The sequence below is a fragment of the Puma concolor genome, chromosome D3 (genome assembly GCF_028749965.1).
Source record: "Puma concolor isolate L17-30 chromosome D3, mPumCon1.1.hap2, whole genome shotgun sequence".
NCBI lineage: Eukaryota > Metazoa > Chordata > Mammalia > Carnivora > Felidae > Puma > Puma concolor.
The window spans coordinates 68,954,675-68,982,349 of record NC_141678.1 but is presented as its reverse complement, the minus strand read 5'-3'; the positions used below and the strand labels follow the sequence as shown (position 1 = coordinate 68,982,349).

At 53.7% G+C, this 27,675-nt stretch overlaps 1 protein-coding gene and 1 long non-coding RNA gene across 10 annotated transcripts in view; one reads left to right on the top strand and one right to left on the bottom strand.

Annotated features, from left to right (window-relative positions):
• The window catches only part of CTIF (cap binding complex dependent translation initiation factor), a 297,040-nt gene that overhangs the window by 76,581 nt on the left and 192,784 nt on the right, over positions 1 to 27,675 (bottom strand). For 7 of the 9 annotated variants that reach the window (XM_086682924.1, XM_086682923.1, XM_086682930.1 and 4 more), the window contains 2 exons: positions 16,864 to 17,356; positions 13,989 to 14,288 (listed from right to left, as the gene is read on the bottom strand). In XM_086682924.1, coding sequence (XP_086539050.1) covers positions 13,989 to 14,288; positions 16,864 to 17,356 — 793 coding nt within the window. The remainder of the gene's footprint in view (positions 1 to 13,988; positions 14,289 to 16,863; positions 17,357 to 27,675) is intronic. The other 2 variants (XM_086682926.1, XM_086682928.1) reach the window with 1 other exon arrangement.
• On the top strand, positions 3,749 to 5,464 carry LOC147575615 (uncharacterized). The gene is made up of 2 exons (XR_015242559.1): positions 3,749 to 3,947; positions 4,911 to 5,464. It is a non-coding gene; the product is annotated as an uncharacterized LOC147575615 (long non-coding RNA).

Genomic DNA, 27,675 nt, shown 5'->3' with positions numbered 1-27,675 from the left:
GAGGTCTGGAAGGGACCCTCAAACTGAGGTTGCTGGACTCAGGGATGGGGCCCCTCGAAGGGCTGGAAATTGCACAGGGGAAGGTGGCTTTGTGGCAGAGATGCCATCATATGGCTTCAATCTTCCCAATGGGAAAGCCCCCAGGGTGCCAAGATGCTGGGCTGGCCTGGGAGGGGCCTGCAGGCAGGTGAGGCCAGCCTTGCGCGCTGGCGCCCCCTGCAGGCTGCCCTTCCCGCCAGGAGGGCACTGGACTCTGCAGACGAGGCCGGGAGGGCAGGGAGGAGCAGACCGGACCGCAGACCTCCCCCCACCCACCCCCCCCACCCCACCCCCGCCGCCACCGGTGGGGAGAGGGTGCCATGGGGTCCGCCCTTCACTCTGGTCAACCCACTGACCAATCAGTCGGCAGCGGGTAATTAACAGGCACTCCGTATGGGGCCGGCATGTCTGCTTTAGAATAACAGACACAGAGACACAGACTTGGAAATCGCCCTTCTGACCCCCTTATTTTACAGGTGAGGAAGCCACCAGAAGGGTGAGAGGACTGGCCTGAGGTCACCCAGCTAGAGAAATGCAGGGCAGGGGCTAGAGCTGAGCATGCTGCAGCCGGTGGGGGGCGGGGGGGGGGTGTCTCCTATACCACACCTGTAAGTCCCCTACAGAGCAGTGCCCCAGCTTTTCTTCCCGCCCCTAGGTGTCTCCCAAATATTTTCTAGGCTCTTCTCGGTCCTGGACCCCCACTCAACCTTCACAAGCCCAAGGCGCCCGAGGGGCTGAGGGAGCCAGACAGAAGGAACCATGAGCCCTGCTGCACAGCGGGGAAGCCAACCCCCAGACCACATGAGGACACGGAGGTCCACAGTGGGTGGAGCTAGGCCAGATGCTGGCTTCAGACTTCTGTCTCCTGCCCTAACCCTTGAGGCAGGCCAGAAAATATGTGCTGGGGGAGGAGCAGTAGGGGCTCCTGCAGAGGAGGGGGAGATAAGAATGGGTAGGCTTTGTGACACTGCCTGGCCCCGCGGCCTCACGCACAGCCTGCTCCCTCCCTGTGGGCTAAGTGGCTGCTGCAGGAGGAGGGGACAATAAGATAGCATGACGCTGCACGTCTGCGTGTAGATAAGCGCGAGGGCACCCACCTACAGGCTGCCCTCGGGGGCAGCCGATCCACAGAGAGGGGCTGAGTGAGCCACACGAGGTAGGCACCTGGGACCCTGCCCCTGACTGCCAGGCCCCAGACTATCCGCCTCAGTGACACCCAGGCGTCCGGAGCCCCCCCCCCAGCAGGCTGGCCTGGGCCCCAGAGGCAGTGGTCCTTCCTGCCTCTTGCCCAAGATGGACTGAGGCCCAAGGTTGGCAGGGACTCGTTGCTCTTAAAGGAGAAGTTTTAGTTCTGGGTTAAAACCGTCTTGGCCTGCGAAGGCAAAAAGCAAGTGCCAGCAAATGAAAGGGCCAGTGTGGTTACTGTGGCCTGGGGTCACGGCCTGGCTGGGCAGCCTCACACCGGGGCTTGCTGACACTGGGGGAGCCCCCAGCGCTATCCAGACACCCTTGCCAGGCTCGCAGGGCAACACGCGCCTCATCCCACACAACTGTGGCCTGCCCCCCCCCCCCCCCCCCCCAGCTCCTCTCATCTACAAGCCTTTGCTCTGGCTCCTTCCACGTTTCCCTCGGGCTCTCCAAATCCTGCCTCTTTGTTTCATGCCCCCTCCTCCAGGAAGTCTTCCCTAGGTGCTAGCACGTAAAAGCCTTGCCCCCTCCTCTGACTTTATCTAAACTTCTCTCCAGTTGAGCTGGCCTTGCCCCTCCAGCAGATTTCTAAATACCTGGTAGAGGCCAGTGGCCCCTGCTTTGCTGGGGTTTAATAGTGCTGAGCATGGGGCACCCAGCAGGGACACAATGCCAGCCCCGGGGTCCCCAGGAGGGCTTTCCTTGCTGCTGGATCCCTGGGTTATCCACAGTGCCATCGCTGAATCCCAAGTCCTAGCGTGAGTCGGTGGCCCCTAGGCTTGTAGAAGGTCTGTGTGGGGCCTCTCCTAGGAAACTCGAATAATAATAGAAAGAAAAAAGAACGCAAAAAGAGAAGCATGATTTTATGAAATTCAGAAGTTCCTCTTGGAGGAAGAGCCTTAAGAGCCACAGACAAAATGATCCGTGTTCCAATAGATTTTAACCATGATTATGTCTGTGGGGTAAGCAGGTGCAGGACACAGGTTTTATTACCCATTTAATGAAGACTAAGTGGAGGGTGGCTGGCGTGTGAGATGGGCCCAAAGTCGCCAGCTGAGCGGTACCAGAACCAGGGTGAGATGTTAGACCGGGTGGGGGTTGGACTCTGGGCTTCATCAATGGTTTCTTATGCCACAAGGCAGGAAGTCATCCAGAGGGAGTCTCTGTGGCCTGCAGGCTGAGTTCCAGGTGACTCTGCTTCTACGCTGCATTAGAGACACTATTCCTTTCGTCAGACGTTTTCAACACCCAGAGTAATGCAATAACTACCGTCTCTGGGGGTCGGTGGCAAGTCCAACATGTGGAGCTCTGATTTATATGCAGCTGCTCAAGAATAGGCTTATTCCGATTACAGGTATATCCAGAAGCTTTCGATGGAGTCCAGCCAGCTCCAAATCCCATCTATGCTACCCCCACTTGGGTATCACCCCTGTTCAGAGGCCCATCTGGGCGCTACACGGTAGCGTGGTGACTCTTGGGTCCTCTCTGCTTCATCGGTCCGGATGCAAATGATCCAGGCATACGTACATACATGGTGTCGCAACCTCTCTGGAACCTGGTTAGTCGTAGCTGGGACTGTCAACAGTAGGTTGATCTGGGAGGCAAGGGGCTTCCCCAGGGCTGGGTGGCCACCCCAGGAGGGGACTGCTCTTGACCGAGCATGTCTGTCTCCACGTATCAGAGATGACTGCCCTCTGTGTACTAGTATCTGGAAGGACACCAAAGGCGTAAGTTGCTCCCCTAAAGGGGCAGCCCACCCTCTTCTTGGCACTGTTGACTGTAACTGGGGTTGAGGTGGGGCCAGGAAGGGGCTGGGACTGTTTCTCCCTGAAGACTCAACTCCAGGCATGAGGCCGTAGGGATGGAGACTCAGGGCACAGGGAGCCCTGATTCTGAACTTTGGGTTCACTTCCTGGGTGAAGGGTGCACTTCCTGGGTTGATGGTTCTGAGGCTGCCCCCAGAGTTCCTATGCTGGAAGGTGACCTTGAGGGGCCACACAATCCAGCCTCTGTTTCATGATTGAGTGTCACCATGTCTTCTGGACAGAGATGCACCAAATGGGGAAAAGTTTAGAAGAAACTAGCAACGGGGCCTCTCATTGTTTTGCATTGTTCTCACGATGCCCCTTGGCCCAGAAGCAATGGAGGCACAGAAAACCCCCCACCCGCTTCCTTGCATTGCACTCTGTATTCCGAGATGCCCGGTGATTGCTCAGCGGCCATCTGGAGGGGAGCTGGGAAGACTTCTGTCCACTTACAGGGACCTCTTATCTGTCTAGGGAGATGCAAGCCAGCTGCCCCTGAAAGCAGCGAGTTCAAACCAAGTGTGACCCCCTTGCTGGCCGTTTACATCACTGTCCTGTCGTCCTTTTTCTGTGCCCCCAACTCCTAACTTGATAAGTCACCCTCACCCACACCAGGCATCCAGAACACAGCCCGTGCGCGCAGGGACAGGGGAAGGAGTGGGGAGGGGAGATGTGCAGGAGCAGCATGGGAAGGGCGCGGGGGTGGGGTGGGTAAGGGTGGGGGACAGACTGGATAGAGTCCTGTTCATTCTCTCGGCAGGTGGCTACGTGCTCTGTGCCCCCACTGGAACAGAGGTCACGTGCCCTTGGCTAGGAAGCCTGTTCATATGGGGGCCTCAGTTTAAAGATTCTCTACTGACTCCTTGCTCTTGAAGCTCTTGGCACTTGAGAAGGATGGAGAGCAGAGGAAGAATGGTACATCTTTCATGCTGGCCCGCTGGCCCCGCAGCAGGCAACCCCAGCTTCCAGCCTCTGGATTGTGGGGTGGGGGTGGGGGTGGCTGGAATGCGAGGGTTCCATGCACCAAGGGCTGGGGAGTGGGCTCTGGGGGGGAGGGCGGGGGAACGAGGCGTTGCCCCCCGCAGCTTAGATCTCTGAGGGGAGGGCTCCAATCTGCGTGTGCTCTCTTTACAAAGAGACGACTGTGGCCACCTAAAACCCCTGGTTCTCTAATGTAAGAGATTTCCAAGAGTAACATCCTATAACCCATCACACGCGTCTTCCCAAAGCACAGCTTCTGTTAACCTTCCTGGGCCTCTGGTCTTGCATCTACAGGATGAATGGGTTGGGTGGGTACTCTATAGGTCCTGCCTTTAGGTCCATGCTGTTCTGTGATTAAAAAATAATTTTTTTACATGTTTATTTATTTATTTTTGAGAGAGAGAGACAGTGGGGGAGAGAGAGAGAGAGAGAGAGAGAATGAACGGGGGAGGGGCAGAGAGAGAGGGAGGGAGACTCCGAAGCAGGCTCCACACTATCAACACAGAGCCCGATGTGGGACTTGAACCCACGAACCATGAGAACAAGACCTGAGCCCAAATCAAGAGTCGGTTGCTTAACCGACTGAGCTACCCAGGCACCCCTGTTCTGTGATTTTTAGATAACCTGGGCATGCTACACCTCAAGAACCAACAAGGGCTCCCTGGTCCAACTTCATAAAGTCCAAACCCTTTTGTTCCACCTTATGGACTTCTTCCAGCTCTCCACTTACACCTTGACTGCAGGCCAGTCTCCCCACTGTCCCTCACCTGCACCATTTCTTTGGGTCTTCACTCATTATATTTCCCCCATCAAAAACGAACCTCCCAGAAAACAGTTTGGCAGTTCCTAAAAAGTTAAAAGTAGCATTTCCACGTGATTCAGCAATTCTACTTCTAGGTATATTTTCCAAAAGATTGAAAGAAGGGGCCAAACAGATACTTGTACGTACACATTCATGATGGTGCTACTCAGGAAAGCCAGAAGAGGAAACAACCCCAGTGCCCATCGATAAACAGATAAACGGATAAACAGAACGTGGTGTAACCACACCCATGGAATATTATTCGCCTGGGACAAGGAAGGAAGTTCTGACACATGCTCCTGCATAGATGAACCTCGAAACCGTTTTGCTAAGTGTAATAAGCCAGACACAGAAGGACGGCTATTTTATGATCCCACTTCTGTGGGATATGTGTAAGAGCAGCACAAGAGCCATGTTGATAGAAGGTGAGGGGGCTGGGGGGCCGGGGGGTTACTGCCTGGCGGCCACAGGGCTTCTGTTTGGGACGATGAGAGGTTCTGTGGGTGGATGGTGGGAGTGGCTGTGCAACCTTCTGGCTGTGCTTGGTGCCACACAGTTGTGCACTTAAAACATGGCCCAAATGGTACATTTTATGTTGCATATACTTTATCACAAGAAAACAAGGCCAAATGAAAAAAAAAAACAAAAACAACCAACCAGTCCAAACCAAACAAGCCAACCATAAAACCCTCCTTCCCTCTCTGCTTCTCAGCCCCTCCTGCGGAGCCCAGCTCCCTTGGCAAGCCTTCCTCGCCCTGCTAGGCCATGCGGCTGGGGTGGGCCTTTGAGCTCTGCAAGCCATAGGGAACAGCAGTCCTGGGGACTCCTTGAGGAGGAGCTTAGACAATCCCTCAAGACTATTTACTTCTCTTTGAAAGAATGACCTTCGGCCGCCATCCCCTCCCTGCCTTGGGGAGGGCCCCTCTTCCTTGGTGGTGGCTGGGGAGCCTCCCTGGGGAGCCAGGGACAGGGTGGTGAGCAGTTACATAACCTGCAGGGAGATTTTTTCCATCGGCCCAGGCAGTGCCAGCTTTCCAGAGGCGGCCACGGCAGGTAGAGGCGCCCTGTCTGGGCCGGCCGTGCCTGGGCAGGGCAGCGATGCCGTGATCTGGAGCGGCTTAGCATAGCTCAGATTCCCAGCGGCGGCTGGGGGCCGGGCGCTCGCTGAGCTGCGGGGAGGATCTGCTGTCTCCTGCTGGCCTGGCTCTGGGAAAGGGGAAGGAGGAGGTGCTGGGGGTGAGCCGCCAGCCAGCCAGGGGTGACCCTCTGGGGCCCAGGACACCCGAGCTGGCCTTCTCCGATAACCCACTTATCGGCAGGGCCTGCCTCGGCATGGCAGCCTCAGACGGGGAAGCGCCCAGCCAAGTTCTATGAGGGGATTTAGCAGGGAAAATGAAGCCGGGGGTGGGGGTGAGGCTGTAAAGGGAGGAGGACACGGCCTGGCAAGAAACACAGGTGATGGTGAAATAATCCCTGACTCGGGTAAAGTTCCCCTGGCCCAGAGATGGGTGGGAGCAGGACACTGAACTATTCCCTTCTGTTGCCACCAATGTTCCTTTGTCCCCGCTAGGCTGAACTCCTGAACCAACCATCTGATGCTTGCTGAGTACCTGCTATGGGACGGCACGGTAGTGGGGGGGGGGGGTGGGTGGGTGGGCGGGACACAAGGATGACAAGGACACAGTCTTTGCTCCCAAGGCACCAGGGGACACAGCCTCCAACAAGAAAACCGTAATGAGCAAGCCGCTGTTCTGGGCTCCTTCTGGGACTTACTGAGGGTCAATGATCACTTTCTTCTCTCTGCTTATGTTCCAATTAAAAATTCAAACTGCTTTTTTTTTTCCTGTCAAAATTACAGGTGGCTTCTGTCCCACTCAGAATTCCAAAGTTTTAGACGGGGCCTTAGATTCAGCACTTTTGGAAGCCACCTCCTGCTTCCCCTCCACCCCACACCATGTTGAACAGTCAGAGGCAGCTGGAGCCTCGAAAAAGACACTCAGGCTTTGGACGCTACCCTCATCTGCACCAAGTGGGAGAAGAGGACCAGAGGGGTGGGCAGGTTAGCAGAGATGACCCATATACGGGCTCTGCCACTGTGGAAGGTAGCCAGCAAAGGCTTCATTACGTGTTTGTTGAGAGGAAGAAATGAGGGCTGCCAGAAAGAAGGTACGATCTGCTCATACCAGAGCAAGTGTGGGCAACAAGTAGCTGTCTCTGGTTCCGGTAGGGTGGACTGGAGCTTTGGTATCAGCCAAGCACCGGCTCTCCCTGGTGGGGTAGCTGTGCCTGCTGCATCCTCCTTTGCAGAAGGTCAAGGCCCTGGGGTCTCCCGTGACACGCGAGGCAGGCTTGCCTGGTGCCCACCATTTGGGGGGAATGCGTGTGCCGACTCTGCATGGCCCTCACAGGGCAAGGACTCCAGCATGGGCAGAATGACTCAGGGTGCTGACACCAGCCAGCAGGTGGGGCGACATTTTTTTTTTTTTTTTAAGAGAAAAAGACCTTTTTGTGGGTCTGTGCAAACACCATCCACAATCTGCCCACAGGGAAAGCTGCCTGCGTTTGCCTGTGAGCCCTTTGCTTTATCCCCTCTTGATTTCTAGCAACCAGTGGAGGGGAACTCGGGGTGGGTACAGCCCAGGGCTTTGCTCAAGCTCTGGAATGCACAGAACAATGTGCTTCTATCCCTGGGTATGCCTGGCTTGGGCCAACAGTAAAATTAGTTTACATGCCTGGAGTGCACGTCGGCTCAGCGGTGGGCATGCAGAAGTAAGGGAGGTCTAAGCAGAGAGAGAGGGTTCAAGGGGGAGAACCGGGCCTCACCTCAGGAATAGCAGCTGTGTGGTTCATCTGGATAAAGCAAATGGCGATGTAAAGGTGTTTCCTCAGACACCCCCAGCCCTCCAGTGGCCCAGAAAGCTCAGACTCAGAGACTGCTTGCTGGAAAGGCAGTGGGATTATTCCAGAAGGGTGGATTTTGGAATCCCCACGGATAGCTTCATGAGACAGATTCCTGATTTTCCCAACTTTCTGGCCCTTACACCTTATCTGGGCAGTGGCATGGGAGCCAGGGTGGCGGGCTGGTGGCTCTCATTCAGCCCTATGACTTTGGGTAAAGCTCGTAGCTTTCCTGAGACACTTTTCTCATCTGTGAACATGGGGAAAGATTCCTGCCCCGGAACCCGGCTCGGAGAGAGTCTTGGCATTCACTCACAAGGTGCTCAGGAGTGGAGAAGCTCATCATACACCAGAGAGCACTGGGGCCTAATACTGAGGGCTCCGTCTTTCCCCTACGAGCATTTCCCGAGCACCTACTACGTCCAAGTCATGAGGCCAGGAGCTGGGGACCAATGCTAACTCAGCCAGGACTTCTGCTCTTGAGCAGCTTACATTTAGAACTGGTTACAACCCCAAGAATCAGTGTTAGCTCTTCTCTTCCCTCCCCCCTGTAAAAGATGGGAGTTAGGAACTCGAGGCTCCAAGTGGAGAGGAACAAGTTTCATTTTCCCAAAACCTTGAGATAACCAGGAGAGAAGGAGGTTCTCCCTGATGAGTGGAGTTAGAGGGATGGCCCAGTGCCAGTGCTGGCCCCAAGCCAGCAACTGTGGGACCAAGACAGGGGGCAGAGTTTGAGAGAAATGGGGCAGGAATAGGGTGTATGTGTCACTCAAACCCTGAAGACGCATATTATGTTCTGACTTACTCATAGAGCAGCCAGACCAGGGAGTCTTGAGTGTATCTTCTGGGCCTAAACCCACAGATGAAGCCACTCCCAGAGACCCCGCAGAAGCCCTGTGCAGCCCCCAGGCACCACTCAGTGGAGTTTCCGTGTTTCAAAAGCTCCAAACACAGTGCTTACTGGTGACCTCGCCTGAAACACAAGGGTTTATCTGCTCTCTAGCTTGAGGCCAGCTTTTTAAAAGACAATCTTATAGAAGGTGCTGGTGGAGAGCAATTTATTTTGAAATCTGGTCAGATGCCAGATTCCGAGTTGGCATTTTTTCACAACAGCCCCGCTGTGTTTACGACTTGAGTTGGGATGAGTTGTTTTTTTTTTTGTTTTTTTTTTTCAAAAAAGGTATCGCATCCTTCTGTTAGATGTGTTGTTGGCAACGGTTGCTAGGGAGAGCTGGGGTCAATTACAGACACACTGATGCCTGCTCTAATAATACTTCGCTCTGCATAGCTCAGATGCAGACACCTCTTGGCTAAACAGGGCACACACATTTCAACAGAGGAGGGCTTGAACTTGTACTACCCAGGCATATCTTGGAGAAGGAGCACTCCCTGAGCCCAAGTGGAAGGCTTGGGGTGGTGACAGGGCAGTGCCGGGTGGAGGGGGCTCAGGCCTCCAATTCCTCTCATTCCAAAGGTCCCATAAAAGAGGCATGCTCATTCTTCCCTGGGTGAAGCTGGAGCCTCCCCCGCCACCCCTCCGCCCTATTATCATTCCACTATTCCCTGGTGACGATCAAGGCGAGTTTTGGTGACTTCCATAACCCAGGGGTCCTGGGCAACCCATATTCTCCCGGAAGTCAGAAAGCATCCGCGCACACACTCCGGTGGGTGTGGAACCCCACAAACACGAAGTCAGGGGCTGGGTGGGAGAGGGGGAGTGAGGCGGGCTGGGCAATGAAACAAATCGACTTCCCAGCTTTACTGGGTGGCCCGGCCTCTGGCCCACTCCCGACAACGTGGGCTGAGAGTGAGGTCCTTCTCCTGGAACATACGATCACTGCCCTGACAAACGTCGGAGGCCAAGAGAAAGAAAAAGGACGTGGGGAGACAATCTGAGGACAGAGAGAAGTAGGGCCAGTGGCGAGGAGAGGCAGCTCTGGGCTCCCACTGGGATGACTTGGTTAGTGTGGAGGTGCTCCAGGAGGAACCCCAGAATGGGGGAGAGGAGTATAAGAAAGGGCCCCCGGGATGATCCAGAATAGCTTCCTCACTGCCCGGAGGGGAACCCGAGGCCAGGCAAGGTGAAGGGACTGTCTCAGCTGCCCCATCTCCTGCTTTGGTGTTCTCCCACCAGCTCGAGCTCCGCGTCTTTCCACATTACTCAGCAAAGAGTCCAGTACCTGGTACAAATTTCTCGACTGGCTCACGGGATGACAGGCAGGGCCAGCTGGTTCGTAAGTGACAACAGTGGCACAGTCAGGGCATCTCTGAAGTGTCTTCCTGACAGCGGTGCTCGGCCAGCTACACAGCAGAATCACGGGGGAGTTCTTTCAAAAGGAAGGCCAGCCTGTCCCTGGAGAATGGAATTCGCCTGGTCTGGGGTAGGACGCCTGCAACAGTGTATCTTACAAGCTCCTCTCCATACGATTCTCACCGGCAGCTAGGCCGAGAACCACTGGCCTAACGAAAACCTGATGGCTGAAACTCACCATTGCCAGGCCAGATTCCCACATTGCACGATCACACCAATAAAAGACTGTGCCTCAGTTGGCCTATTTGTGACACTGAGCCATCACCGACAAACCATCAGTCATCTGATACAATGCCTTGCTACTCAGAGTGTGAGGTCTCTGGGCCACCAGCACCCAGGAACGTGTTGGACCTGCAAACTCTCGGGCTGCACTCAGAGCTTCCAAACCAGAATCTGCATTTAAATGAAATCCCGTGTGATTCAAAAGCACGTTCAAGTTTGAGAAGCGCTGCTCTGATGAGAGGCACTGATCTGATGCATTTAAGAAATGTCTGTTATTATAATAAGTAGAATTTTGTTTACAAGAACGCTAGGGAAAGGACCTAGGGAAAGGACCACGTTTAAGGCAAAAAGACTCGTTTTTGATGTAAAAATTGGGGACCATTTCTGGGCTGTGGGACTGGTGACAGGGGGTCTACTGAAACCCTAGGGTCCCTGGCATCATCATGGCTCATGAGGGCAGTGTTCTGGGTTCCTGGAGCTGACGATGCTGAGTCTGGCTGGGAAGGGTGAAAGGTCCTTTGACCTCCGCCTGGCCCCAGTTACGCTCCAAGGGGTCTGCACCCCAGCTTGGGGGGCAGCTCTCCCACCTCTGCCACAGCACCCTCTACGTCAGAGCCCGCCCCTCCCCCTATGCCGCCAGCTCCCGCTGCTGAAACCTGGGGCAGCAAAAAGGAGCACACCCAAAGCCAATGCCGAGAGCTGAGTTCACAGGGTGCTTCACGCCCTTGGCACATTGCGCCCAGCATCACTAAGCCGGGCCTCTGACGTGGAGGAAGCCGCCTAACTGACCACAGCGGGGGACGGGGTGGGGCATCTCAGAGGCCACGGAAGGCGGCTGGCTGGAGACCCGGTGAGCTGTAAGAGGATGGAGTGGAGAGTGAACCACAGAGGGAGAGAGGGAAGGGGAGAGCTCTGGGGGCCGGGCTGGGGCTGTCTGCCAGGGGATACAAATCAGGTTTGCCAGAAAATGAAGGCAAGTAAAAAAAGACACCCCTGTGGGCCTTAAGAAGGAAAGTGGGGTTTGATGACCCATGCCTACTTCCCTCTTTTCTTGTACCTTGTGAGTCTGGGGTGATGAATGGCCATGAATCAATCATGCTGCCTGGAAAGCTGACTTCAATCTGTCCCCTCCTCAGCGGCTGGGAGAAGCAGCAGGGCCCGAGGAGGCCCAATCAGACCCATGGGGGGTGGTTTCCTCTGGGCCTCGCAGCCAGGGAGTTGATCCGTCAGGAGCTCGGGGCAGCCGTACACGCGCACATCCAGTCTGCCCTCCATGGGAGCCTGAAGGGCCTTGAAAGTGAGCGTCTGGCTCAAGCCCTTCGAGGGGTTCTCTCCTTAGCTTACGCAAAAGCTGGGGCTGCGGGTGGTGAAGACGGGGTGAGTGGGGGCCAACGGGGGACATTTAGGTTTCTAAATACCTAATCCACAAGTGCTCTACCCAGGCAAGTGGCAGATGTGGGGCTGAGAGCCCTCCTCTGCTCCAGGGACAAGATGGCATCAGTAGGGCCGTCTCCCAAAGCACATGACGTACCTGTCCTTGAGGCACACTAGGGGGTGGGCAGGTTTCTGAGGACTAGGGGCACCTGGGACTGTTTCCTGCAGTGGAAGGGCCCAGGGAAAGTGAGGGAGGAGGAGGCTTGCGTGGGGCCCCTCGTGCCCCTCCTCGAGGCCCCCGCCTCATCGCCGGCAGCGCAAAACCGTAAGGTCCCCTGATGGGCGTCAAGCCCCCAAGCCACGCACGTCCCAGCGGGAGCCACAGAGGTCCAGTTCCAGCTGATGACCCCTGAATCAGGTCGGAAAGCCCTGTTTCCCAGCATTCAGGTTAGTGTTCTTGCCCTAGCTCGTGTTTGCCAGACCAGGCCTCTTGGCATACTAATTCCAGAAGAAGTTATTAGCTGGGGGATGCAAAGGAGACTCTGTTGAGTTCAGTGCGGCCAAACAGGTTCCCTTCCTGCTGTGCTGAGCCAGCCCGCTTTGTGGCTGACGGAGAGGCGGGCGCGCCACGGAGCCCCTTCTGTGGTTGAGCATTTCCCAGGATTGATGCCCTGCCGGACACCGTGGGCAAGGCTGCTCTAACCACAGGTCATTGGAAGAAATGCCTGACCCGGGCAGGATCCTGGGCGGCCCCTGCGGCCAGCTGCCCTTCCCAGCTGGGTGCGTCTCGTCCGCACGCCCTGTATGTCTGTCCGCCACTGGTTCTGGCTGGGTTACTTGGAGCTGGCAGCCGTTGTCTAGAAGTCTTGTCCTATCCTGGCCCTTCTCGGAAAAAGATCTAAATCCAAGGCGAATGGCCGATCCCGGCCCTGACTCCCCCATGCTTGGCAGGACGTGGCAGACAGGCCGCTCCCGGCCGTCACCCTCCACACTCTCCCAGGACATTCCGGCCCGTGAGGAACATGCCCGATGTGCAAATCCCTCAGGTAATGCGGGAATTCGTCACCAGGGGAGCGTGGGCGATCCAGGAATGGGAACCTGATCGGGGCCCGGAGCTGGAAAGAAGCAGGCCAGGCTGGCCAGCGAGGGCTCGGGTTGCAGTGAGCAGGCTCTCCCCAGGAAGAGGGGAGGAGGGCGGGGATGGAGCCCTGTGGGCAGCATGTGGGGGGGAGGGGGCTCCCTCCTCCCTGTTTTTTAGGAGGAGACCTTAGACTTCGAACCAGGTGGTTGAGACCAAGGCGACCACATGCCTTGGTTTACGCCTGGTGTCTGGGCGTAATTACAAACAGAGCCCTCGCGACTCTCAGGACGGTTGTAGTTTAGATGACTTGTCACACGGTCGCCCTTGTTCAGACAGACCCGCAAGTGGTCTCTGCCCACTCTGCACCCCTGCTTTCCAAACCGCCAGGCTCTAGTCTCACCTCACCTGGGCTGGAAACTCAATTCATATCTCAACTAGCCTAAGGTACAAAGTCACACTACAGAAGACTTTTCTCCAGCCAAGAGGCCCCAGCCATGGTGGCCATGCCGGGCCACCTGCTACCTCTCCTCTGATGCCACCAGTTTACCTGCTAGCACCTGTGACAGAAGGGCAGGGATCGGCCCCTGGCTCATGGGATGGAACGGCGCTGGCCTTAGTCTGAGCACCCACACCCTTACCGACACTACACGCTCACGGTCACGAAACCAGCACTGGATGCGGCGAACCCATGGAGGAAGGAGCGAAAAGGCGGGGAGGTGGGATTTTGAGCCGGAAGGCACCGAGGAACAAGATAGTCTTAGGTCGCCACACTTCCCTTTTGCCCTAAGAGTGGTTTCAGGAAGCCCAGTGTATCGGCAAGAAGATCACACCTCTCCTGCTCAAAGCCTTTGTACCTTCTGCTCAGCTCCAGCCACACCACCTCCAGGGCCTGGGGGTGGTGGTCCGGGGCGGGAGGAGGAAAGAAGTCTACACCCGGTTCACATCTGCTCGGACGCGGAGAGGTCAAAGCACAGACACTGGTGAAGAGCAAGGATCAGCTCTCTTATCGTGGAAATAGAAAGAGGGAAAGGCTGGTTAAACACGAAACACCTATAAAATTATATTGGTCCATCGTAACCATGGATCACTCACACAAACACACGCAAATCCGGCCACTCATCCCGTGCCCGTCAAGTGCCTTTTTATTTTCTATAATTAATCGGGCAAGGGTGGAACTTGGGAAAAGTTCAACTGTGGTCAGAATCTGCAGCCTTCTCTCTAGTAATAACCCACTGGCGGGCGCGGCGGGGCGGGGGAGGGGAGGCTCAGCTGTCGGTGTCCGGTTACCTGAAGCATGTTGAGGAGCAGGCTCCGGAACTTGGTCCCCTCCACCATGAAGAGTGCCATCTTGTCGCAGAGCTTTGCGGCCGTGAAGGCGAAGCTGCGGTCGGACACGGCCTTCTGGTAGATGGTCCGGACGATCTCTCCCAGCATCTCCTCGGAGTTGGTCGAGTTCTGGGCCTCCTCCATGAAGGTGGTGAGCTTGGCATCCACGTCACTGCTGTTGTTCCGCATGCTGTTGAGGATCTCAATCAACTTGTCCATCTTGTTCTGCTGAGGGTTGGTGGTCTCCACGGCCACTTCATCCTGGGGGCGTGGGAGACAAACTGAGTCGTGCCTCAGTGGAGCCGAGGATACCACTGGGGGTGGCCAGTGGAGGGAGGCCTGCTGCCCCCAGCAAGGACCCAGCCCTACCTTCATGAACCTGAGGTCTGGTCCCTCTGGGAATGCTGACCTCCACCTAGGACCCCCAACCACCAAGGCCCTCTGCTGACCTTTTTCTTGGCTCTTAGGGGCTGATCTTTCTTGCAAGTTCTAGCTCTTACCCAGGATTCCCACATATGTTGGTTCTGTTTGTGTACGTGCCCATCGAAGGTCTCAAGCTAGGAATGACCCAATGGGGCTTGTAAAAGATGAAATAAGGTAACAAAACAAAAAACTGGGTCAAAGAGAAAACGAGGGCAGGAAGGAGGAAAGTATTCAAAATGTCTGCTATATTGGTAAAAGGTGCCCACGGAATGGCCACCTTGCTTTCCAGGCTGCCAGATCTGGATAAACACGGCCCTGGTTTTATGTCCTGTGGAGACTGTGCTGGCCTTCTGTAACAAACGCTATACCCCGGGGAGCCCTCCAGTGTGCCACTAAATGGATGGGCACTTCTAGGAAGGAAATTTCAGACAGCTAACTCTACACCTTTAAGAAGGTTCACTGCACGTAGACCAGGCCTGGACAGATCTGATAGTCTCAAAAGTATTTATTCAAATACAATGGATGGGTGGCCAAGAATGTGACTGCCCTACCTACTGGGATGGGAGATCAGGGAAGAAGGGCAGGGTCAGGGACAGAAAGTGGGGTCCCGCGCTTGCCCTCCTATTCCCAACCAGGAGAGCTCTAGGCCGGGAGGCACAGACCAGAGTTCTCGAACCTGCTTTCTGCCTCTAGCTGTATGGCTGTGGGCAGTGGTTTCACTCTCTGGGCCTCAGTCTACTTCCTGGGAAGATGCGGCGCCTGGATGATGTCGAGCTTCCCCTGAGCCCTACTTATGGCCTTAGCCAATGTCCTCCTGCTCTGGGAATCCGGGAGGCCTCACCTAAGGGGAGTGCTCGAAACCCGTGTATGGGTGCTATGGACCTATCTTACCCGTTCTAATCCCTTCCTTATCCACCCCACTGCCCCACCATCCGGGCCCCCGGGCAGTATATAAAGTAAGAACCACCCAGGAGGTCTTTATGCATGCCATGGCCTGTCTGCAAGGTATGCGGTATTGCTGTCATTTTACAGATGAGTCAACTGGGGCTCGGAGAGGTTAGGGGACTTGTCCAAGGTCACCCAGCCAGTCAAAGGCAGAGTGAGGAGCAGCAGGTGGTTTGCTGGGCCCTAAAGCACCAGCTACATTTAGTAGGACTGGAGGGAATTTAGTGAGTAATCCCCTCTCTGTGGCCAGGCTTTGAGGAATGTGTCTCGGCGGGTCTTTAGGAGGACCCTACGCACTGTCACCACGCTGGTCACTACATGCCACCGGCCTGGTCTCCAGGCTCCCACCTCTGAGAAGGAAGGAAATGAGGGAGGCTCTCCCTCTGGACCTCACAGCTGCTTCCCCACCGGGGGCAGCGGGGCGGGAGCTCAGGGCTGTGAAGGACGCAGGTGCAGCTTCAAGCATTGGCTGGGGAAGGGGTCTGACCTGCCTTGTCCTGCCCGAGTGTGGACCTGGGCTTGGCCTTTCAGGCAAAAGGGGGAGGAAAGAAAGCAGCAGTGAGAGGCCAGAGAGAAGCCCAGAGCTTCGAGCTCCGCAGAAGCCTCACAATGAGGACTCTGTGGGGAGGGCTGGGGGCCAGCCGGCCTTTCTCAGGAGCAGTTCCTCTCCAAGGTGACCTTTCCTGCATCCCTGGCAGGGAAGGGGGGCCAGGGTGAGCACAGTGGACACGATGCTGCCATTGACGTAGCCTTATGCCTTTGCTAGAGGCTCAGGGACACGTCCCCTTGAATCAGTGAACCAGGCTCTGGGGGCCACGGTCAGGATACAGTGAAGAAAGAGAGGCTGGTGGGGGTGGGGGCAACAGTTACGAAGGCCCTTCCTCTCAGGGCTGGTGTCGGAGCACAGTCGGCACCCGTGTGAGGCTGGGGTTGAGGGCCTCCTTCAGTTTTGTCCCTTAGACGCCTCCTGGGCCACTGGCGGATCAAGGAGGAGAATGGCAAAATCGAGACCCGCTCGCACTCTGCCCAACTCACCTCTGCTCTCGACCCTGGCGGAGACCACAGCTGGCCGGCGCTTACCTTGGGGGGGAAGCATCCGTCCTTATCGTACGAGCTCCCAGTCTTTCCCAAATGCCCTTTAGCACTGTCAGGGCAGTGTCGGACCCCAGAAAATGCTGGAGGCAAGAACCAAGCCTTCCCTGCACGCTTCCCATCCCCCTCAGGTACATGCTTCTTCCTCCCCTTCCCTCCCAGGCTGCGGGCTGGTGCCCAATGCCCACCTCGGCCTCTTGGGGGACCAGAAGGTGAGGAGCCAGAATGTGCCGGAGGGGGTTCACGTACGGGCCAGTCCTCTGGTGGCCAGCAGTCCCCGAGGCAGTGGTGGCCGCCTCAAACCCAAGCCCGCCTACCAAAGTGCCTACCTCACGATGTCTTCCCTGGTACAAGAGAACAACGAAAATTCATTTACCGGTACCTTTTCTTTCAGCCTTCGCCGCAGCCTGTCTTTGGAAGACTGGAGCAGGGTAATTTTGGGCCGCTCCCCGATGCGCTCGGGAATAATACTGTCTTTACGCTTTGTCTCGGCCTCTGGACCCCCCGGCTGCGGTGGGGGCAGCCTCTCGGAAGCCACTGAGGCTGGGGCATCAGGGCTGCGGGGGGGCTCGAGGCTGCCGTGCCCGGTGTCCCCCAGGGCATCCTCAAGTTTGGGGCTGTCCACGGTCACGGTCTCTTTGGCATTGCGGTGGGCGCCTGCCTCCCCCTTGTCGCCTGGCGGGTGCTTCATGTTGCTGTGGTGCCAGCGCCGGTTCTGGCTGTAGCCGTGATGAGTGGGCCTCCCTGAGGGGTGAGGCACCGAGCCCCCCTGGTAGGATTTCTGGTGGTCCCTGTTGTGTTTGGCACTGACTGGCTGGTGGTCACCATGCTGTTGGGGCTTGTTCCCTCCCGGAGGCCTCTGCTGCCGTCTGCAAACCGAAGAGGAAAGACAGAGAGGGTCACTGGGAGGATTGTTCAGGGTCCCTGTGTCCAAACACCGGGCGAGCAGTTCACGGAGCTGTTCATGTATTCGTTCTGTCTGCCCCCTTACTGGACACCTCCTCTGTGCCCGACTCCGCGGCAGGGCCTGTGGACGCAGCACAGCACGAGACAGACGGGGGGGCCTGCGATTACAGAGGGGTCAAGTCAGTCCCTGAGTTTGAGTCGTATTTTCTGCCCTTGTTAGAATACACATCAGCACACGCGTGGGGAGCCAAAGTCACACGATGCGTCAGAGCAGATCGTGAATCCTCCTGACTCTGACCCCAGCCACCCAGCTTGTACTCTTGATGCACCTGTTACCATTTTGGGACTCCTCCCAATGCAGTCTACGCACGTTCTGGAGAAGATACATACATAGACCTGTATCTGGTGACAGCTATCCTGTGAATCAATTTTTACCATCATGGCTCTTGTGAAGTTGTATCATTTGTTCAACAACTTTGTGTGCGTGTGTGTGTGTGTGTGTGGGGGGGGGGTACATTGACATTTTCACCCCGAAGCCCACAAACAAAATATGCAATAAGAAACTGTTATGCACTCAATGGTGTGTCCCCACCCCTTCAATTCACATGTTGAATACTCAATCCCTAGTACCCAAGAATGTGACTGTATTTAAAGATACGGGCCTTTAAAGAGGGGATTGAGTTAATCCGTTAGGCCGTTAGGGTGGGCCTCAATCCAATGGGACTGGTGTCCTTATAATAAGAGGAAATCTAGACACATAGAGAGACACCAGGGATGTAGACACAGAAGAAAGACCGTGTGAAGGTACAGCAAGACAGACATCTGCAAGAGGAGAGGCCCCAGAAGAAACAAACCAAGAAGACACCTCAGTCTTGGACTTCCAGATTCTAGGGCTCTCAGAAAAAAAGATTCTGTTGTTGAGCTGCCCCGTCTGTGGTATTTTGTCACGGGGGCCCGAGCTGACTAACCCACAAGCGACATTTGACTCACCGATTTACCGGACACACTATTTTCTAAGCCAGAGAACATGACAATGGAACAAATCTGAGGTGTGCACAGGAGATGAACCCCAAACATTTTGATCCATCTCTGGAAGCACTCTTGCGCTCACCGCCCAGTGTTTTCCATGCCCTGACTTTATGGGATGTGCAGCTGGAGAACTGCGACCTGTCCCTTTGGTGGGGACAGCGGACCTTCATGGCACTGAATTTTATGAACCGAAAAAAGGCATTGATTTACTTTGAAACTATTATTACTTATATAAACTCAGTTTCAATGTTCACTTGACAATTTCGTACCCGTGAAAATCTGGAGGCATCTTGGACTGAGGTTAAACATATCATTTTTCCATTAAAATTAATGAAAACAATTTTTTTTCCATTGAAAAGCCTTGCCTCCTGGCAGGGTTTTCAAGAGGAATTAAAGTTATTAAGTGGGAGACAGGTGTATAGTGTTTTGTTTCCACACAAATGGTAAAGACAACACATCGCATGTTAGAAGTAGAAATTAGGGTGTTTCTCGGGGTGGGGGGAAGTTTGACGGTCTGTTACAAGAGCCTCTAGTACATGTAAATTGCCGCACCTTGTTAATTCCACTTGGTGGCAATTTATCGAAAGGAAGTACTCAAAAGCCTTGCACAGGGATGTAGGCACAATTTGTGCATCCTGGCAGTGTTTAACAGTGAGAAACAATGTGGAATGTTAAGAACCTGGTGTTAAGACTTCACTCTGGTTGATGGAAGAAAGCATGTGTTGTCCTATGTGTAGCATGGTGCTACTTTTTAAGGCAAATATTTGTATGCATAGAAAAATCTGGAAGGAAAGGCGCCTGGGTGGCTCCAGCAGTTAAGTGTCCAACTCTTGATTTCGGCTCAGGTCATGATCTCACAGTTCTGCATGGGGTCAATCCCCGCATTGGGCTCTGAGTTGGCACCACGGAGCCTGCTTGGGATTCTCTCTGTCTCTCTCTGTCCCACCCCTGCGCTCTCTTTCTCCCTCTCGCACACTCTCCCTCTCTCAAAATAAATAAATTTTTAAAAACTTAAAAAAAAAAAAAACACAGAAAAATCAGGAAGGAAACACATCAAAATGCTAACAGTGGTTAACTCTGGGGGATGGGATGAGGATTTTTCTTTTTCACTTGTGTTTTCTAAAAGGACATGAATTTATTTTTCTAAACTTTTTACTGTGAGATAATTACAGATTCGCGTGCACTGGTAAGAAATAATACAGAGAGATCTTTTGCATCTTCTACCCAGTTTCCTCCCATGGTAACATCTTGCAGAACTCTGGTACAAGATCACAATCAGGATTTTGACATTGATACAGTCAAGATACAGAACATTCCCATCACTGCAAGGATGCCTTCCTGTTGCCCTTTTATAGCCACACCTACTTCCCTTCCACCACCTCCTCTTGAGCCCCTAGCAGTAAGTAATCTAGTCTTCATTTCTACAATTTGTCATCTCAAAAATGTTATATAAATGGAATAATTTACAATCTGTTACAAGAGCCTCTAGTACATGTAAATTGCTGCACCTTGTTAATTCCACTTGGTGGTAATGTTACATACGTTACAGTATGTAACCCGGTGGGATTGGCTTTTTTCACTCAGCATCATTCCCTGGAGATTCATCCAGGGCGTTGCACGTGTCTATAGTTTGTTCCTTCTTACTGCTGAGTAGTGTTCCACAGTGTGGATGTATTAGCGAGTTTAACCATGTACTCGCTAAAAGGCATCTGGGTGGGTTCTAGTTATTGGCTACAGTGCACAAAGCTTCTATGGGCATTTGTGCACAGATTCTTGTTAAGTTTTCATTTCTCTGGGATAAGTGCCTGGGGGTGCCATTACTAGGTCATATGGTAGCTACTTGGTTTAAAAAGAGAACTACTGAGGGGTGCCTGGGTGGCTCAGTCGGTTAAGTGTCTGACTTTGGCTCAGGTCATGATTTTGAGGTCTGTGAGTTTGAGCCGCGCGTCGGGCTCTGTGCTGACAGCTCGGAGCCTGGAGCCTGCTTCAGATTCTGTGTCTCCCTCTCTCTCTGCCCCTCCCCCACTCAAGCTGTCTGTCTGTCTCTCTCTCTCTCTGTCAAAAATAAATAAACATTACAAAAAAGAGAGAGAGAGAGAGAGAGAGAGAACTATTGAACTATTTTCCAGAGAGATCGTTATCACTTTACACTCCCACCAGCAACACACAAACTGTTCTCAGTTATTACGTCTGTGGATAATTTTCCAGACCCATTTTTTTCTCTGCTCTACATTACAGAGTCTGAGACCATGTATGTTAGATTTGCTGTTATGGACCCCCAGGTCCCAGAAGCTCAGTTTACTTTTTTTTTTGGTCTATTTTCTCTGTGTGGCTCAGATTACATCTTTGTTTTTTTTAATTTTTAAATGTTTATTTATTTTTGAGAGAGAGAGAGAGAGTGCAAGCAGGGGAGGGGCAGAGAGAGAGGGAGACACAGAATCGGAAGCAGGCTCCAGGCTCTGAGCTGTCAGCATAGAGCCTGGTGCAGGGCTCGAACCCACGAACTGTGAGATCATGACCTGAGCTGAAGTCGGATGCTTAACCGATCGAGCCACCCAGGCGCCCCATGGATCATTTTTATTCTATCTTCCAGTACACTCGTTCTTTCCCTTGTCCCTCCATTCTGCTGTTGAACCCACGCATTGAGTTTTTAATTTAACTATTACGTTTCATTTGGTTCTTTGTTATAGCTTCTATTTCTTTGCCAAGACGTAATTTTTCATTTGTTTCAAGCATGTTCTCTTGAAGCATTTTCCTGCTGGCTGCTTTAAGATCTTTTGTCAGAGAATTCTAACACTTCTGTCATCTTGGTATGGGTGTCTTATTGTCTTTCTTTACTCAGTTGAGATCTTTCTGAGATTTCTGGTTGAAACCTGGACATCTTCAGTATTGTGTTATGAGCCTCTGGGCTCATGGAGAACTGTTTTAGCTGGCTTCCTCTGACCTTGCTTCCAATAGTGGAAAGGGTTGCCGTGCCCTGTTACTACCGAGTGGGGAGTACAGGTCGGGTTCCCTACTGGGCCTTCTGTGGCACCCCAAGGGAGGCCCGCTTTACTGCGGAGCGGGGTTGGGAGTTCGGGCCCCTCACACCGATGCCTCCCTGGCAGGGAGGGGAAGGGTGCATATTGGTACTCTCCACGTGGCCTCCACAGACACCATGGTGGAGGGGGGGCGTGGAGCCTTGTACCTGGTGGATGGGGGTGGGATTCAAGGCCCCCATGTGGCCCCCACTGACACAGAGGAAGGGGTGCTCAGTGCCCCACAGGGACGAGTCCTAACTCCTCACTCGGCCTCTCTGACCCCACCCTGGTGGAGGATTTGGGCGCCTCCTCAGCCTGGTGACTGTGCTCGTGTGGGTCAGGCCCACTGACCTCTGCTTGTGTGGGTCAGGCTGGAGCCCACATTTTTCCTGGGAGGTTTGCCTAGAGTAGAGCATTACTGTCCAGGAGTTTTCTGTATTGTAAGGTTGCCCCTTTCCTGGTCCTTTAGCGAGAGAGGGCAGGCTTTTGTTGGGGCTTTCCGGTCTGCCTGGGCCTACTGGCATTTCTGGGTTGCCAACTTCTTTACCTCCAAGTCTGGGATCTGTGAGACCAGGAAGAAAACTCTGGTAAGTTACCACGGTGTCGTGGCCCGAGTGCCATGGTGCCCAGCCAGTCTGCCTGCTTTCCACCTTCTGGAGTCCTCTTATGTCCATTTTTAGATAGGATATTCAGGGTTTCTAGTTGTCTGTATTTATTTTAATAATTTAAGAGTCATTGTAGAAACATCTATAGAAGCCTGGTACACTGAACTGAGGCGGCTGACCGGGTGTGCCCTGGGCCCTTCTCATGAGGCCTGCCTGGTATTTTTCATCACTGGGTCTGAAGTACATACTGGGTACAAAAAGCCGTGCTGTCCCGATACGTGGGTGCAAAAGGCTTCTCCTCTAACACCCCTCACCTCTACCAGCACACCTAAGGCTCTATCTAGTTTTACTCCCCAATGGCCTCATTCTTTTTTGTTTGTTTGTTTTAATTTTTCATTTCTTTTCTTTAATTTCAATTAAAAAACTTTTTAAAATGTTTATTCGTTTTTGAGAGACGGAGAGCAAGCAGGGGAGGGGCAGAGAGAAGGGAGATACAGAATCCTAAGCAGGCTCCAGGCTCCGAGCTGTCAGCACAGAGCCCGATGCGGAGCTTGAACCCAAGAATGATGAGATCACGACCTGAGCCGAAGTCGGACGCTCAACCATGTGAGCCACCCAGGCACCCCTAATTTTAATTTTTTTAAAGTTTATTTATTTATTTTGAGAGAGGGAGAAAGCGTGAGTGGAGGAGGGGCTGAGAGAGGGGGGAGACAGAGAATCCCAAGCAGGCTTTGCACTGTCAGCACAGAGCCCAGTGCAGGGCTCCATCCGACGGGACTGCAGGATCATGACCTGAGCCGAAGTCTGCCGCTTAACTGGCTGGGCCACCCAGGTGCCCCCCCCTCCAGAATGGACTCATTCTTTTTTTTTTTTTATTTATTTATTTATTTATTTATTTTTTTTTAAATTTTTTTTTTTCAACGTTTATTTATTTTTGGGACAGAGAGAGACAGAGCATGAACGGGGGAGGGGCAGAGAGAGAGGGAGACACAGAATCGGAAACAGGCTCCAGGCTCTGAGCCATCAGCCCAGAGCCCGACGCGGGGCTCGAACTCACAGACCGTGAGATCGTGACCTGGTTGAAGTCGGCCGCTTAACCGACTGCGCCACCCAGGCGCCCCCAGAATGGACTCATTCTAAAAACAGTGATCATCAATGGACCAGTGCCTTAAGTCCTGGAAGACTGTCAGTTTGCATTCACAGCAGAGCAGGGGTAGAGAGCACAGGTGCCTAGGGAAGTGTGGGGCCCCATCCGCAAAGTGAGTCACTGAGTCAGTTCTTCCCAGGGATCACCCATTGGCCTTCAGACTGCCCAGACCTAAATCCAGATGCCTGAGACACAAGTCAGCTCAGAAGCCCGCGGCCCTCACCTGAGAATCACGGACTGACCTACACTGGGAGAGCCACTGGGAGAAATTCCACGGCCCTCCCAACTCCTCAAGGAGTGTGACACACACACAGGCGTGTGACATTTTGTGAATCCCCCCTACTTTTATTTTTCAATTACTTTCAAAGAATTCACCCTTTCTCCTTCTACCCTCTTTGTTCTCTGAGTATGAGTAATTTTTAAGCCCAGAGAAGAACCTTGGAAATTCCCTGGCAGATAATGCTTGATTCTCACGACTTTTCCCATCCTTATTTAGAAAAACTGTGGTGCCTGCAGCTATGGCCCAAGGAATGCCCCCAAAGGATGGTTGACCAAATCCTTCCCAGCATCTGTCTTGAAACTGTCTGGCTTCCTACTTGCCATTATCAGGGATCTCCCTCTCTCTGCCCAACATCCTCCTTACCCCCCCCCCCCCCGCCCCCAAACAAAACACATCAAATCAAATCAAAACAAAACAAATCAAATCAAATCCTCCACCTGGAGGAGAAAGGAGCTAATTTTTACATGGCTGGTGGTCAAGGGCTCAGAAAGAAATTAGCCAGGTCTTGCTGAGACTCTCCTGTTCTTGCCGGAAATTTTGGGGGGCCTGGAATTCCAAGTCATTTTAGTTTGCCACTCCTTGGAGCCAGCTCTGCCAGCAGAGCAGTGACCAAGAATATCCAGGTTGTCGGGCATTTAGTGGGTGTTCTCGGACTCGCTCTGCCTGGGTAGCAGCTCCTTTGCACACAGAGTGCTGTCTGTGGACAGGAGGGGAGGCCTGGGAGTCCACCCGTAAGGGGCCCCTCCTACTGGGCAGGCAAGACCAATGGAGTCAAAAGAAAGAAGGCTGCTGATGTGGGGTTGGATGGCAAAGGAGATTGGCTGGGGGGCCCCTGGGGGAGGGGGGGTGGAGGGCAAGAAAGAGGCCAGATGCCATTGGAGGCAATGGGCATGAAGGTTTTTTGTTTCTTTTTTCCTCCTTCCTGTTCAAGGCTCCCATTAGTTCTCGGGGCCACCGACTGCTGGGACCAGTGTCTGTGTGCAGGCTGGTCAAGAGGCTCTCTTCCCATTTTACAGATCAGCCAACTGATCCAGGGAGGTGAAATTCCCCACACCCTCAGGAGTGTGCCCAGCCTGACAGCTAGCCCAGCACCCATTGCCTACCTCCTGTGCATCCCCTTTGCCCTAAGATCCAGCAAAGGAGAGAAGGGCCGAGTTATCACTGGTATCTGCTGTGGCGATGGCCACGCGAGGCCCACGTCCTTGGCTTGGGAAAGGGCTGAGAGAGCCCTCGCCACTGGAAAAGACTAGGGGCTGGGCCTCGGTCCTCAACAATGGAGACCCAAGCTTCCCTGCTCTGGCCATTCACAAATATTTGTCAGCGGTTGCTGGCTGAGCTGGCCCAAACCAGCGCCTCTCTCTTCTGTGTTTGTTGGCCCTGGGTTTCGTCGATACCTTCCTGTAGGGGCCAGCTCACTGCTCACCCCAAAACCTGTGGGTTTAGGTTTGGCCTGGCTGGGGATGAGCTCCTTTGGCTCCTAGGGGCCAGGCAGGGAAGTATTTGGTCCCGGATACACGGACGTGTGGATCCAGGTTTTGGAAACACAGGAGACATGCATTTTTTTTTTTTTTTTTTTTTGTTCTGCAAGCGAAATAAAGGGGCAAAAATCCACCTCCCTCTCTGCTTGTTATGTTCTAACGTCTCTGGGCAAGTTTTCTCCGGTGGTCGTGGTAGTGGGGAGAGGAATGGCTTAGGAGAGAAGATTAATATTCCATTTGTGCTACTGGTAACACCTGCTGGTAGGGAAATAATGCCTTTTTTTTTTTTTTTTTGGAGAATGGAAATTGTCAGGATGCTTCTTCCACCACTCATTTAGTTTATTCTTCCTTCTTGGGGTTCTGAAATCAGACGTCTTGTTTCACTCTTAAGACTGCGCTCTTTTATTAAAAAAAAAAAAAACAAAAACACAAAAATAAAAAAAGTTCTCCACACCACAGCTGCATTTTCGGAGGTGGGTGTAGGGAGAAAGACTTCAGATTTTGTGTTAAAGGATGATTCTAGCAGCAGTCCAAATGCAGACAAACGTCTCTCTGTTCATTTTTTATTTCATAATTGTTCCCAACTAGATATTCCGAGGGCCACTGACTTATTATGGTTCTCTCCATGTCGGACACTTTACCACATAATTTGTAGGTCTGCTTCAAAATTTCTGAGAGCAAAATTCCTAGGGCAAGTGGTTTTAAAACTATGCATGGGCTCATATTTCTTGCCTTCAGGAAAAGTGATGACTGCTTATTACTCGCTTAGGCGCCCCCATTCCTGCCCACCTACACACGCCCTGTCCGGGGTCCCACCTTCCGCGTCCCAGCCACAGGGGCAACACGAGAGCGGAGGTGAGCCCGACAGGGGCAGGCACAGGGGTTCTCTGCAGCTCTGGGGCCGCTTGGCTTAGCGCAGGCATGTGGGGCCTGGAAACCAAGGTCATGGCCACACACACACACACACACACACACACACACACGCTCACCCCCGTTTGCAAAACACTGGGATGCCTCCTAAGGAAAACTGTAGGGGAACTTACTTCCCTCTTCAGGGAGCCAACGGAGGGAAACGCCACTGGCTTAGCAAAGGGTCCAGCATCACGGTGGCCTCTATTAACTGAGCACCTACCGTGCCCAAGGGGCTGGATGAGATGATGTAAATCTGCCGGGTCTGTTCTGCAGGACCCTCCTCGGGGGGCGTATCTGGGAGATTGCAGCCAGCACAGAGCCTGGCTGGGTCACTCGCGGCTGTGTGGCTCTGTGTCCGTTCCCAGCCGTGTCAGCCGCCACCCTCAGGGGCGGCTGTGAGGATTACAGAGTGACAGTGCGATGCTTTCACAGATGAGAAAGCCAAGGTTCAGAGAGGTTGCCTTTTGCCCTCGTGCTGTCCAGCTAGTTAGTGACGAAGCCTGTACCGGAACTCTGATCTGTGTCTCTACTCTAAGGTCCTGCCTGAAACGCTACATGGCCGGCCGGATGTTACGGTTACTCATCTGAGGTCTTCTTGCTGTCTGGATAGCCGGGGAACCGCCCCACCTGATGTCCCTGTAATTGCCAGGCCGCCATCCCCATCATGGCAATGAGGGCAGTGCGTTACCGGCTGGCTCGCTGAGCACCAGGCCTGCTCCCCACACCGGGCTCCCCGGACAGTCCCTGGAGGGGAGTGCCCGCACGCTTCAGGAACACCCCCGTGGCCTTGGACGGCCAGGAGAGTTTTTGGCTCTCCTGCTCCAACAGCCTGTGGGGCTCTCCCTGTGCTCAGGGCCGGGTAGAAAACAATCCAAGACTGAGGTCTCTGCCGGCTGAGGCCGAGGTTCGTGTAAGAAGTTTGGTATTTCACTGCACGGATGGAAAAGCTTTGGAATCCAAAGGTTTACCTGGCCAAGGGAATGCTCTGGAGTGGAAAGGAGAGGGGCTAATCTGAATGGTACCTCTGTGCCCTGAAGGCAGAGGAAAGACTTTTCCAGTTAACAGGGCGCACGTACAAACGAATGATGAGAGGCAAGGCTGATTCATGTATTGCTTCATTAATTAAACATGTCCTGAGATTCCGCTCTGCCTGGAGGTTAATCGGAGGTGTCAGTGGGCTTGCCCAAGGCCACAGAGCTCCTGGAACATTCTGAGGGGAGCAGGGGCTGTGGATTGACCAAAGCTGTTCAATTGTCCCTCAGGAGTATCTCAACGCCTTTCCTAATCCCATCTGGGCTCCAAACAGCCTTCTTCAGCTCCCCAGAGGCCCCCTCTTCAGACTCCTAATGTGATTACAGCCTGATACCCTCATCCACGCCACTGAATGGCCTTGGGCATTCTTCTTGTATGGCCTTAAGAGCAACCACTTCCTTAGGATGGGGCAGACCCTCTCCAAATCTCCCTTGGGAAATGGGGGCGGCGGGGGTGGAGGGATGCTGGGCATTGATTCATGCATGCCTCCAGTGAGCCCCACAATGTACCAGGCCCTGGGGACACAGCGATGACCCCGGCACAGGGCTATGCCCTCATGCAACTTAGGATCCATTTGGAGAGACAGACACTAATCCATTAATTACAGAAATAAGGTAACTGGCTACAACCAGGGACAAGAGTCATGAAGGAAAGGAAGCAGAGTAGCACAGGGGTCCCTGACACTCTGGTCCTAGAGGCAGGACAGACCTCATAATTTGTGGGACCAAGTGCAGAATGAAAATGGGGGCCTCTTGTTCAAAAACTACTAAGAGTTTCAA